Source organism: Rhipicephalus sanguineus, chromosome 3, assembly GCF_013339695.2.
Source record: "Rhipicephalus sanguineus isolate Rsan-2018 chromosome 3, BIME_Rsan_1.4, whole genome shotgun sequence".
In the NCBI taxonomy this organism is placed as follows: Eukaryota; Metazoa; Arthropoda; class Arachnida; order Ixodida; family Ixodidae; genus Rhipicephalus; species Rhipicephalus sanguineus.
In genome coordinates this window covers 178,600,394-178,611,040 of record NC_051178.1, presented here as the reverse complement: position 1 = coordinate 178,611,040, position 10,647 = coordinate 178,600,394, and the positions used below count along the sequence as shown (strand labels likewise).

Here is a 10,647-nt window from a genome sequence, read left to right as displayed (position 1 = left end):
AGTCTCTGGAGCAGTGGACAGAGATGCTGCTGCAGGATGTTAAGGCAGTCACTAAGACGATTGAGACAGAGGTACCGACCGACAAAATGGACAGTAGACTTGCGCATTTATTGGAGGCCAAGCAGTCACTGTTGGAACGATGGAAGGGCCAGAGGCTTAATCGTAAGCTTAGGAAAAAGATTGCAGAGATAAATAAGCAAGTTGAAGAACATTGCCAAACATTATCCAGGCAGCAGTGGGATGAAATTTGTAATTCAGTCGATGGACAAATGCGAACGAGGGGTAAATGGAACCTTCTAAAACATCTTCTGGATGAGTCGGGCACAAAATCTAATCAAAGGGGGGGTCCTTGCTAAAATACTCCATCTTGCTCAAAAGTCCTCCTCGGGAGCGGAGATATTAGAGCAGCTATCTAATAAGTATCTACCGCTAGCTCCCGATTTCAACATGCAAGCCTATCCGGCGTATGAAGGGACACCGTGTCCTCATTTGGATGAACCCTTCGGAGTAAGTGACGTGCGACGAGCCCTGCACGAACTCAACGGCGGATCAGCACCGGGTCCGGATAGGGTTAGCAATAAAGCACTTAGAAACTTGGAAGATGACTCTGTTGAATATCTCACTGACGAGATTAATAAGATTTGGAAGGGAGGTGATATCCCGGAGCAATGGAAGCTGGCCAAGGTGATACTCATACCCAAGCCCGGTAAAGCGCCGAGTTTGGATAATCTCCGTCCCATCTCTCTCACGTCATGCGTGGGAAAGGTGGCGGAGCACGTTATCCAGAACAGAATTGCGGCTTACATAGAAGACAATGATATTGTTACGGAGAGGAAGTGAAGGAAGACGAAGGGCTGAAGAGCCTGACTGGCGCGCGAGTGTGGCGGTCAGCCATCTTGACTCTTTTACTGATTCCTTTCTGTAAATACATATTTTATATACTCATACAACCCCGTATCATATTGGTGGACGTGCTGGGTACTTCAGCAGGCAACGGAGCTCCGCAGCGGACGTCGCATCGCCCTCCCAACCATGGCTAACGTTGAGCCTCCTGCATCAACGTCGCTGTCTCCATCAACGTCGCCATCACCACCACTTGTTTTTGTACCACCTAAGGATCCCGGTACGTTCTGTGGGACCGATGGCGTCGACGTTGAAGACTGGTTGGCCATGTTTGAACGCGTGAGTGTACCGAACAGATGGGATCCCACACTTCAGCTGGCCAACGTGTTATTTTACTTGAGGGGCACTGCGAAGGTGTGGTACGAAAACAACGAAGAAGAACTCACTAGCTGGGACCAATGCAAAGAAAAGTTGCGAGAGGTATTTGGCAAACCCGCCGGCCGTAAGATCGCCGCCAAAAAGGAACTGGCCTGCCGTGCTCAATCCTCCACGGAATCGTACCTCTCCTATATTCAGGACGTGCTCGCTCTCTGCCGAAAGGCCGACAGTGACATGACGGAAAGTGAAAAGGTCGGGCATGTGCTGAAGGGGATCGCCGACGATGCATTCAACCTCCTGATGTGCAAGGGCTGTTCGACCGTGGATGCGATCATCAAAGAGTGTCGTCAGTTCGAGCAAGCAAAAAGCCGCCGCATTCTGCAACCGTTCGCCAGACTTCCAAACACCGCTGCCACGTCGACGTGTGAAGAGCAGTCAACACCGCAACATCCTTCGCCGCCGGAAGACCTGACACGAATTGTTCGTCGTGAACTGGAAGCGATGGCGCCCTCAGCATTCTATTCGCGCAGCACCGATGCCACCCCTGTTACCGTTCCTCTCGTTCAAGCCATCGTTCGTCAGGAGCTGGAAAATATCGGAGTGCATTCTGTGTGTTCTGTCGCCACGCCCAGAGTCAGCGAACGCCTTTCTGCCACGCCCTCCTCGAACCGACGATTCTCTCCACGTTCTCGCAACCCGGCTGAGTGGCGAACTGCAGATGACCGCCCAATATGTTTCACCTGCCACCGCGCTGGACATATTGCCCGCTACTGCCGCAGCACATGGTCCTCGGCCCCTCGTGCAACGACCAATATGACCCGTTTTGACAGTAATGCCCACCATTTTTCACCCGCTCCCGAGTCCAACGCCGCTGACAATGCCGCTAGGAACACTTGGTACAGCCGCTCGCCTTCGCCACTTAAACAAGATCACCCGCAAAGACGTATACCCGCTACCACGCATCGATGACGCGTTGGACTGTCTGCACGGAGCTACATACTTCTCGTCTATTGATCTTCGGTCCGGCTACTGGCAGATTTCTGTCGATGCAATGGACCGCGAGAAGACTGCCTTCGTAACACCTGATGGCTTATACCAGTTCAAGGTCATGCCCTTTGGCCTATGCAATGCTCCTGCGACATTCGAACGGATGATGGACTCTCTGTTGCGAGGTTACAAGTGGTCTACTTGTCTTTGTTACCTTGACGATGTGATTGTCTTTTCTTCCACCTTCGACAGCCACCTGACGCGTCTCGCTGCAATTCTCGCAGTCTTCAGAACAGCCGGACTTCAACTGAATTCCAAGAAATGCCAGTTTGGCCGCCGGGAGATTACCGTGCTGGGTCATCTTGTAAACGCTGACGGCGTCCAACCAGATCCTGAAAAGATCCGCGCTGTTCGCAGCTTTCCTGTGCCCCGCTCTACTTCTGACGTGCGGAGCTTCATCGGCCTATGCTCTTACTTTCGTCGTTTTGTGAAGAACTTCGCCGACATTGCTAGGCCACTAACAGATCTGCTGAAGAAAGACACCACATTCTCATGGGGCCCTGAGCAGGCTCAAGCGTTCACCGCTCTCATTGGCTTCTTGACTACTCCCCCCGTACTTGCCCCCTTTGATCCATCTGCTCCAACAGAAGTTCGCACCGACGCCAGCGGGCACGGTATCGGAGCAGTTCTCGCTCAACGGCAGCACAGTCAACAGTGCGTGATAGCTTACGCCAGTCGCCTGCTCTCTTCCCCCGAGAGAAATTACTCCATCACCGAAAGAGAGTGCTTGGCTTTAGTCTGGGCTGTCGCTAAGTTCCGGCCATACCTATTTGGCCGCATGTTCTCCGTCGTTACGGACCACCACGCTCTCTGCTGGCTCAATTCTCTGAAGGACCCGACCGGACGTCTTGGTCGCTGGGCTTTGCGGCTCCAGGAATTTTCGTTCACAGTCACCTACAAGTCTGGACGTTTGCACAAGGATGCAGACTGTCTTTCTCGTCATCCGGTGGATCCTCCTGACCCCGCTGCGCATGATCCGGACAGCTGCGTAATGGCTTTTACTGACGTGAGCGACATGCGCACCGAACAACGTCGGGATGGGTCATTGCGCACCATCATCGATGCCATCCAGTCTGGCAGCACCGACGCCGCATTCCGTATGTTCGTGTTGCATAACGGCATCCTCTACCGCCGCAACGTCAGCATTGAAGGCCCTGAGCTCCTGCTTGTCGTTCCTCGCCATCTACGGCCCGTCATACTTGAACAACTTCACGACGCACCGACGGCGGGACATCTCGGAGTTTCGCGCACATACGACCGCGTGCGACGTCGGTTCTTCTGGCCTGGGCTATACCGCTCCGTGCGTCGTTATGTTGCTACTTGCGACCTATGCCAACGCCGGAAAAGGCCTCCTCTGCCGCCTGCTGGATTTCTACAACCAATTGAAGTTCCCTCGGAACCATTCCATCGCGTCGGCCTTGACCTCCTTGGCCCTTTTCCGACGACGACTTTGGGAAATAAGTGGATCGCGGTCGCTACAGATTATGCGACACGTTACGCCATCACGAAGGCCATGCCAACTAGTTGCGCCACTGACGTCGCGGATTTTCTTCTTCACGACGTCATCCTCCTCCACGGTGCACCCCGACAGCTGCTGACGGACCGCGGCCGCTCTTTCTTGTCCAGAGTTGTCGACGACCTACTTAGATCTTGTGCCACAGAGCACAAGCTGTCTACCGCCTACCATCCACAGACTAATGGACTTACTGAACGTCTTAACCGCACACTCACAGAGATGCTTTCCATGTACGTCTCTCAAGATCATCGCGACTGGGACGCCACGTTGGCCTATGTGACTTTTGCATATAATTCCTCTAGACATGACACCACGGGATTTTCACCTTCTTATCTTTTGTATGGTCGCCACCCTATATTGCCGTTTGATACCGTCTTACCTTCCGCGCCATCTGTTACCATGTACGCTCACGACGCTATTGACCGGGCTCACATGGCTCGTCAAGTCGCCCGATCTCGTCTCGCCACGTCGCAGGAGATGCAGAAAGCCCGCTATGACCACCGGCATCGTAATATGAAGTTTGCCGCAGGTGATTGGGTGCTCCTTTGGTCACCATGTCGCCGTGTAGGGCTCTCCGAGAAACTCCTGTCCCGCTACACAGGACCCTACCAAGTCTTGCGTCAAGTTAGCGACGTGAATTACGAGATTGCGCCGTTGCACTTCGATTCGTCAAGTACGCCACCTGTTGACATTGTGCATGTTTCGCGGATGAAGCCCTACTTCTCTCGCAATTCATCGCCGGACCTGCGCCGAGACGGCGCTACAACGCCCGGGGGTCCTGTTACGGAGAGGAAGTGAAGGAAGACGAAGGGCTGAAGAGCCTGACTGGCGCGCGAGTGTGGCGGTCAGCCATCTTGACTCTTTTACTGATTCCTTTCTGTAAATACATATTTTATATACTCATACAACCCCGTATCAATATCTTTCCTCATTACTTAATTGGCTTTAGGCCGGGCCTCTCCACCCAGGATGCTATGAAAATCATTAAGACTCAAATTTTAGATAATCATACTAGGGATACCAGGGCGATCCTGGGCTTGGATTTAAAAAAAGCTTTTGATAATGTCCGTCATGATTTCATTCTGAATGCAATCTCTGGTCTCAACCTAGGTTCCTCGTTTCATGCGTTTGTCAGATCCTTCCTGAGCAGTCGGAGAGCCATCCTTAAAGTTGGCGATCTGGAATCGGATGTGAAAGTCCTGGGCGATAGGGGCACCCCGCAGGGCTCTGTTCTTTCACCCCTACTTTTTAACATTGCCATGGCTGGTCTCTCGAGGCAGCTTAGTGGAATTCAGGATGTTGGTCACACAATTTACGCAGATGATATCACCATTTGGTGTCCGGGAGGTAGTGATGGCGCTGTAGAGGCTGCCCTGCAGGAGGCAATCGACACTACCGAGTGCTTTCTGGAGGGCACAGGTCTTTCCTGCTCCCCGGAGAAGTCTGAACTTCTCCTGTATAAGCCGGTCAGGAGGGGCCCCCGACCGAGAGGCTGGGTGCCACCACTAGAGACCGACATCCACCTCCGTACCAAGAGTGGTGGGTTAATCCCCAAGGTCGCTTCCATTCGAATCCTAGGTATGACGCTGGAAGCGACGGGCACCAATAACATCACGATTCAAAGATTAGCGCAAAAGACAGATAGTGTTATTAGGCTAATTAGGAGGGTGGCTAATCGACGGGCAGGGTTATCAGAGGATAACTTGGTCAGGCTTATCCATGCCTTTCTGTTGTGCCATTTTACATATGTGGCGGCAATGCACGTTTGGAAGAGAGTGGAAAGGGATAAGCTTAATGCGATGATTAGGAGGGGGGTAAAGAGTGCCCTGGGGCTCCCCAATTATACCCACACGGATCGTCTCCTGCAGTTGGGAATTCATAATACATTGGAGGAAATCGCGGAAGCGCAAGAAAGAGCACAGGTAATTCGACTCTCTGGCTCAAAAGCAGGCAGGAGAATTCTCGCGGATATAGGTACTCCACCGGCTCAGGTTGATGCTCTGTACCAAGGGTTGACGAGAGATCAGAAGGAGAACATTATCGTCTCGCCTGTCCCGAGGAACATGCATCCCCAGCGAAATGTAGGCAGGAGGAGAGCGCGAGCTCTGGCCCTTCTCCGCGACGTTGAGGGTCTCCAAGGGGGTGGCGGCTTCGTAGACGCGGCACAATATGACGGCAACAGTGGCAGGTTTACGGTAGTTGCAATTAACCACCAGGGGGTTACCATTAATGTGGCGTCGGTATACGCCCAAACTGCTAATGCAGCCGAGCAGGTTGCCATCGCCATGGCTCTCCTCGATGAAAATCACGAAAATATATATAGTGATTCTAGGGCGGCCATTCGCGCTTTCACTGTTGGTGCTGTGTGTAAAGAGGCCAAAGCAATACTCGGTGAGAGGTCAATTAGAACTCATACCCTTACATGGTTCCCTGCTCATATGGGCTCCATGGTAGGGGGGATTATCAATCTCAATGAGCTGGCCCACTCCAGGGCGCGAGGGTTAACTATCCGCGACCATGGAGGACTTCTGGGTCAACCTGGAGGATTGGTAAATAGGGATCAACCGACCACGTACAATGAAATTACTTTACATTTCGCTATGAGTAGGAGAGTCTTCCCGCCTCCAGCTCGGAAGTTAAACAGGGCGCAGGCTTTGACACTGAGATTGCTGCAAACTGAAACATATCCTAACCCTGCCTTTCTGCACAAGCTTTATCCTGATGTTTACTTAACTAACTCATGTACGAAATGTGGCGGTTTAGCCACCTTACACCACATGCTCTGGGAGTGCCCCTCGGTACATGGCACTGATACAGCATCGGCCAGCAAGTGGGGCTCCGCTCTGAGGAGTCCGGACATTCAGTCACAACTTTGGGCTGTCCAGAGGGCCCACGATGCGGCGGTAGGTCTCGGCCTGACTGTCCCGTCGTGGGAGCGGCCCGCCGCGTGCTAAGGCACACGCCTCCGGACTTTGTTAATAAAGTTATTCCAATCCAATCCAATCGATGAAAATTTGAATGAGTAACTACCGACCCAATGCAATTGACTGAGAAGCAAAGGAAGAAGACGATGGTGGCTTTCGCCGCACATTCGTCTTCGACTAATGCACGAGGGACCCCCTGTGAGTCTCCCGTGCTGTCACATTCTTAACACACATACACAAGCGAGCGCTCTTCTGCCTAGAAGCCTAAGGAAAAAATGACATTTATTTATTTATTTATTTATTTATTTATTTATTTATTTATTTATTTATTTATTTATTTATACTGCCAGCAAATGCCACGAAGGAAGCTGGGGTTGCATTGTCGCCATGTACAACCATAGTACATCGTTAAACAATTTCATGCCGAACACTCAAGATAAGAAGCCACGCCGCATGATCAGGATATTGGCCATATGTTATTACAGCGGCACCTATAATCATATCATGGGCGCCGCTGTAACAGAAACAATCGAAGAACAATATGCGTCAAATTTCGGCGAAAACGTGCAGCGCATAGCGAGGAATAAATGCAACATGCGCCTTAAGAGGAGAAGTCAAGCGCCAAATTTTTTTTAGGGCTTAAGAGCCTAACTTCGCTCGTCTCTCCCAAATCGCGTTCATGCGTCATAGCGCGATGGGTGTACGTGACTGCAGACGCGTGTTCTCATGATCCCTCGGGTTACGAAAAGCAAGTCAGAAAAAAAAATGGGGATCGACCTTACGCTCGATTTGCATACAAATTCCCTGTGACTCTTCGCTTCCGAGGTAATCCCTGAGATTACAAATCGTAATGCCTTCTTAAGCCTCCATCCCCGCCCTCGGTGCTCCCCAACCCCCGCTTTCAAAGCCAGCCTGTCGGCCCGACAAGTAATATATTCATTCTTCGCTTCCTCTTTTGTCTGTTATTATTGAGAAAAACCTTATGGCGCGATATCTCGTTATGCTTTTCGGAAAACGGAGCCATCGCGTTACGCGACATATGTCTGCAGATAACGGGACACTATTTTTTTTCTTTTTCGTATTCGCGCGTGCGTCGCTAAAGGAAAGCCGGCGCTGTTTAAAAAAATTAGCAGTGCCGCGACTGCAGAGCTCCGGCAAGCGTAGTTGCACGAACTCGGTGCGTTTCGTTTACAAAACCGCCTCACGTTGGCGGAGGAAAATGGGACATCGACCTCTAGCGCTCGGTTACATCCGCACACATTCTGCGGATGTTCGGTTATATGGTGCCATGCTTCTCCCGTGCTTGTGCGGCGTACGCTCGAGAACGAAAATAAGCTGGTTTGTTCCAGTAAAGCAATTTTCCAATCGCGCGCATTAATTAGAGACCGTGTAGTGGGATGACTTTGGGTTAGGTCCTTGGCCTGACACCAACAATGTAGCCATGGTTGCAGGAGCGGCAAGCGACTGGACTAGATGCACGACCTTAGTGTTGCCACAGCGTGGTGTGCTTGTATATACGCACCTCCTTATCTTATCATCGTCACTTATCGCTCCTTCTCATGCCCGTCCACCAGTGTGATGTTGGCGAGCAACGTAAGCTCACGCCGACCACACTGGTTTTCTGCAAGTAAACTCCCCTCTTCCTCTTTTGTTCACGTAATAAACGAAAATTTTCTATATCGATAGCATATTCCGAGTACAATATTAATCGATTCTATTGTACTTATAGTGCAAATATTTTTAAACCTGCCATGCATTATGCACTTTGTGGTGTATAGACATCGCGTGCGTGGTATCATTGCGCACACACTATACAGCGTGTGCCTCTATAAAAGGATGCTTAGTCTGTAGGTGACTAAGAAACTTATCGCACAGATTGCAATCTCTACATTGACCAGCAACTTTCACGTGCACGCCTGCACGTGCTCCTGCTTGCGAGACGGAGCTCCACGACAAAAAAAATAAAGGAAAAAGGAAAGACGGAAGGAAGAAAAAGAGAAAGCAGACGCTCAATGCGGTTGATATAAAGCCGCAGTCGTACGTTCTTGCAATTTCAATTACCATTGCAAATTTCTACTTCTGGCCCGCTTCCGCAGATAGGCTCGCAAGTGTGGAAGCCAATTAGGCACGCGGATGTCATTAGCCTCCAGTTCCAGCTCCAGACCCTGCAAGCTGGGCGCCATCTTGCCAGCCGCTGAGTTTATTCCCTGTATATATATTGTAAATATATTCTCCCCGTAACATCTTTGGTGGAAGGTGCGGGGTATTAACTTCACGCAAGACGAAGCTTCGCAGCGGGCGCCTAGTTGCCTCTTCAATGGCGACGGAAGTCAACAATGCCGACCCTTCAGCGGCTACTGTGCGTTCTCCAACCGGCCCGTCAACCCTCATCTTGGAGCCCCCGAGAGACCCAGGTACCTTTTCGGGCACCGATAGCGTTGACGTAGAAGACTGGCTAAAGACATACGAGCGTGTGGGCGTACGTATGCGATGGGACCCAACGCTCATGCTGGCCAATGTGATCTTTTACCTAACAGACACCGCGAAGGTCTGGTATGAAACGCACGAGGAAGAGCTGACCAGCTGGGAGTTATGCAAGCAAAAGCTTCGGGAGCTATTTGGCAGACCTCTGGGACGTCAGCGCTCCGCCCAAAAAGAGCTCGCGTCTCGCGTTCAGACATGCACCGAATCCTACCTTACGTACATTCAGGACGTGCTTGCTTTGTGCCGCAGGGTGGATTCGCAGATGTCGGAAGCCGATAAGGTTGCCCATGTCATCAAGGGTATAGCAGATGATGCCTTTCACCTGCTTGTATTCAAGAACTCATCTACCGTACAAGACATCATTTCCGAATGCCGGCGCTTTGAGGAAGCCAAGAGCCGCCGTGTTCTCCACCAGTTTACACGCCTACCTAACACGGCTGCTACATCCACCTGCGAAGACCCCCGCCTGCCTTCTACGGAAAGTTCCAGTGATGTTGTCCGCATTGTCCGCCGAGAAATCGAAGCCGCTGCTCCGCTCACGTCACCAACCCTAAACTCCGACAACCATCACGCCACCGTCTCCCTCATCCAGTCCGTCGTGCGTCAGGAACTGGCCAACGTCGGCCTGAACAACATCTGCTCAATTCATCGACCTGAATATGCTCCACCAACTCCACCTGTTGCTGTCACACCGAACCGACGTTTTTCCGCTCCCCCACGTTATCGTAACCCGGCGGAATGGCGCACACCAGACGACCGGCCAATATGCTTCAATTGCGGTCGTGTAGGCCATATTTCTCGTCACTGCCGTTCATGGTCTAACTCGACACCATGGCCTTACTTTCCGTCCCATCGCCTTCCTCCCGGTAATCCACGCTCATCGCCGCAAACACAGCCGCTCATGCCTGACACTTCTTTGCCCACTCGACTCAGCCGCTCACCTTCGCCGCAACGCCGTTTTTCCCGCTCGCCCCCATCTCGTCGATCGCCGTCCCCAAGCTCCTTCCGGCGCTCACCTCCGGAAAACTGACGGGAGCAGCTCCTAGAGCTGATGCTGCAATCACGACCCGATGCCAAAATCCTCTACTGACCCTGCCCGCACATCGGAACCTTATCAGTGTAGACGTGGACGGTGTACCAGTTACGGCCCTTATTGACACTGGCGCGCACGTGTCTGTTATGAACGCTGACCTCAGAACACGCCTAAAAAAAGTTGTTACTCCTGCCCCAAGCCCTGTGGTCCGAACTGCCGATGGTGGAACAGCTGCCGTGATTGGTGTGTGTTCAGCTCGTGTGACCGTCGCCGGACACCACACATCGGTTATGTTTTACGTCCTAGAACATTGCCCTCACGACCTAATTTTGGGACTTGATTTCTTGTCGGAACACTCGGCCTTGATAGACTGTTCTGCCGGCGTTGTGCAACTCGCTCTACCTACTGCTGTTGACCCTCCC

At 51.8% G+C, this 10,647-nt stretch overlaps 1 protein-coding gene across 1 annotated transcript in view; it reads left to right on the top strand.

Annotated features, from left to right (window-relative positions):
• Nucleotides 1–447: 447 nt before the first annotated feature.
• The window catches only part of LOC119386133 (chondroitin sulfate proteoglycan 4), a 52,532-nt gene continuing 42,332 nt past the window's right edge, over nt 448–10,647 (top strand). Inside the window, exon 1 of the mRNA XM_037653476.2 lies at nt 448–706. Within this exon, the coding sequence (XP_037509404.1) occupies nt 448–706 (259 nt within the window). The remainder of the gene's footprint in view (nt 707–10,647) is intronic.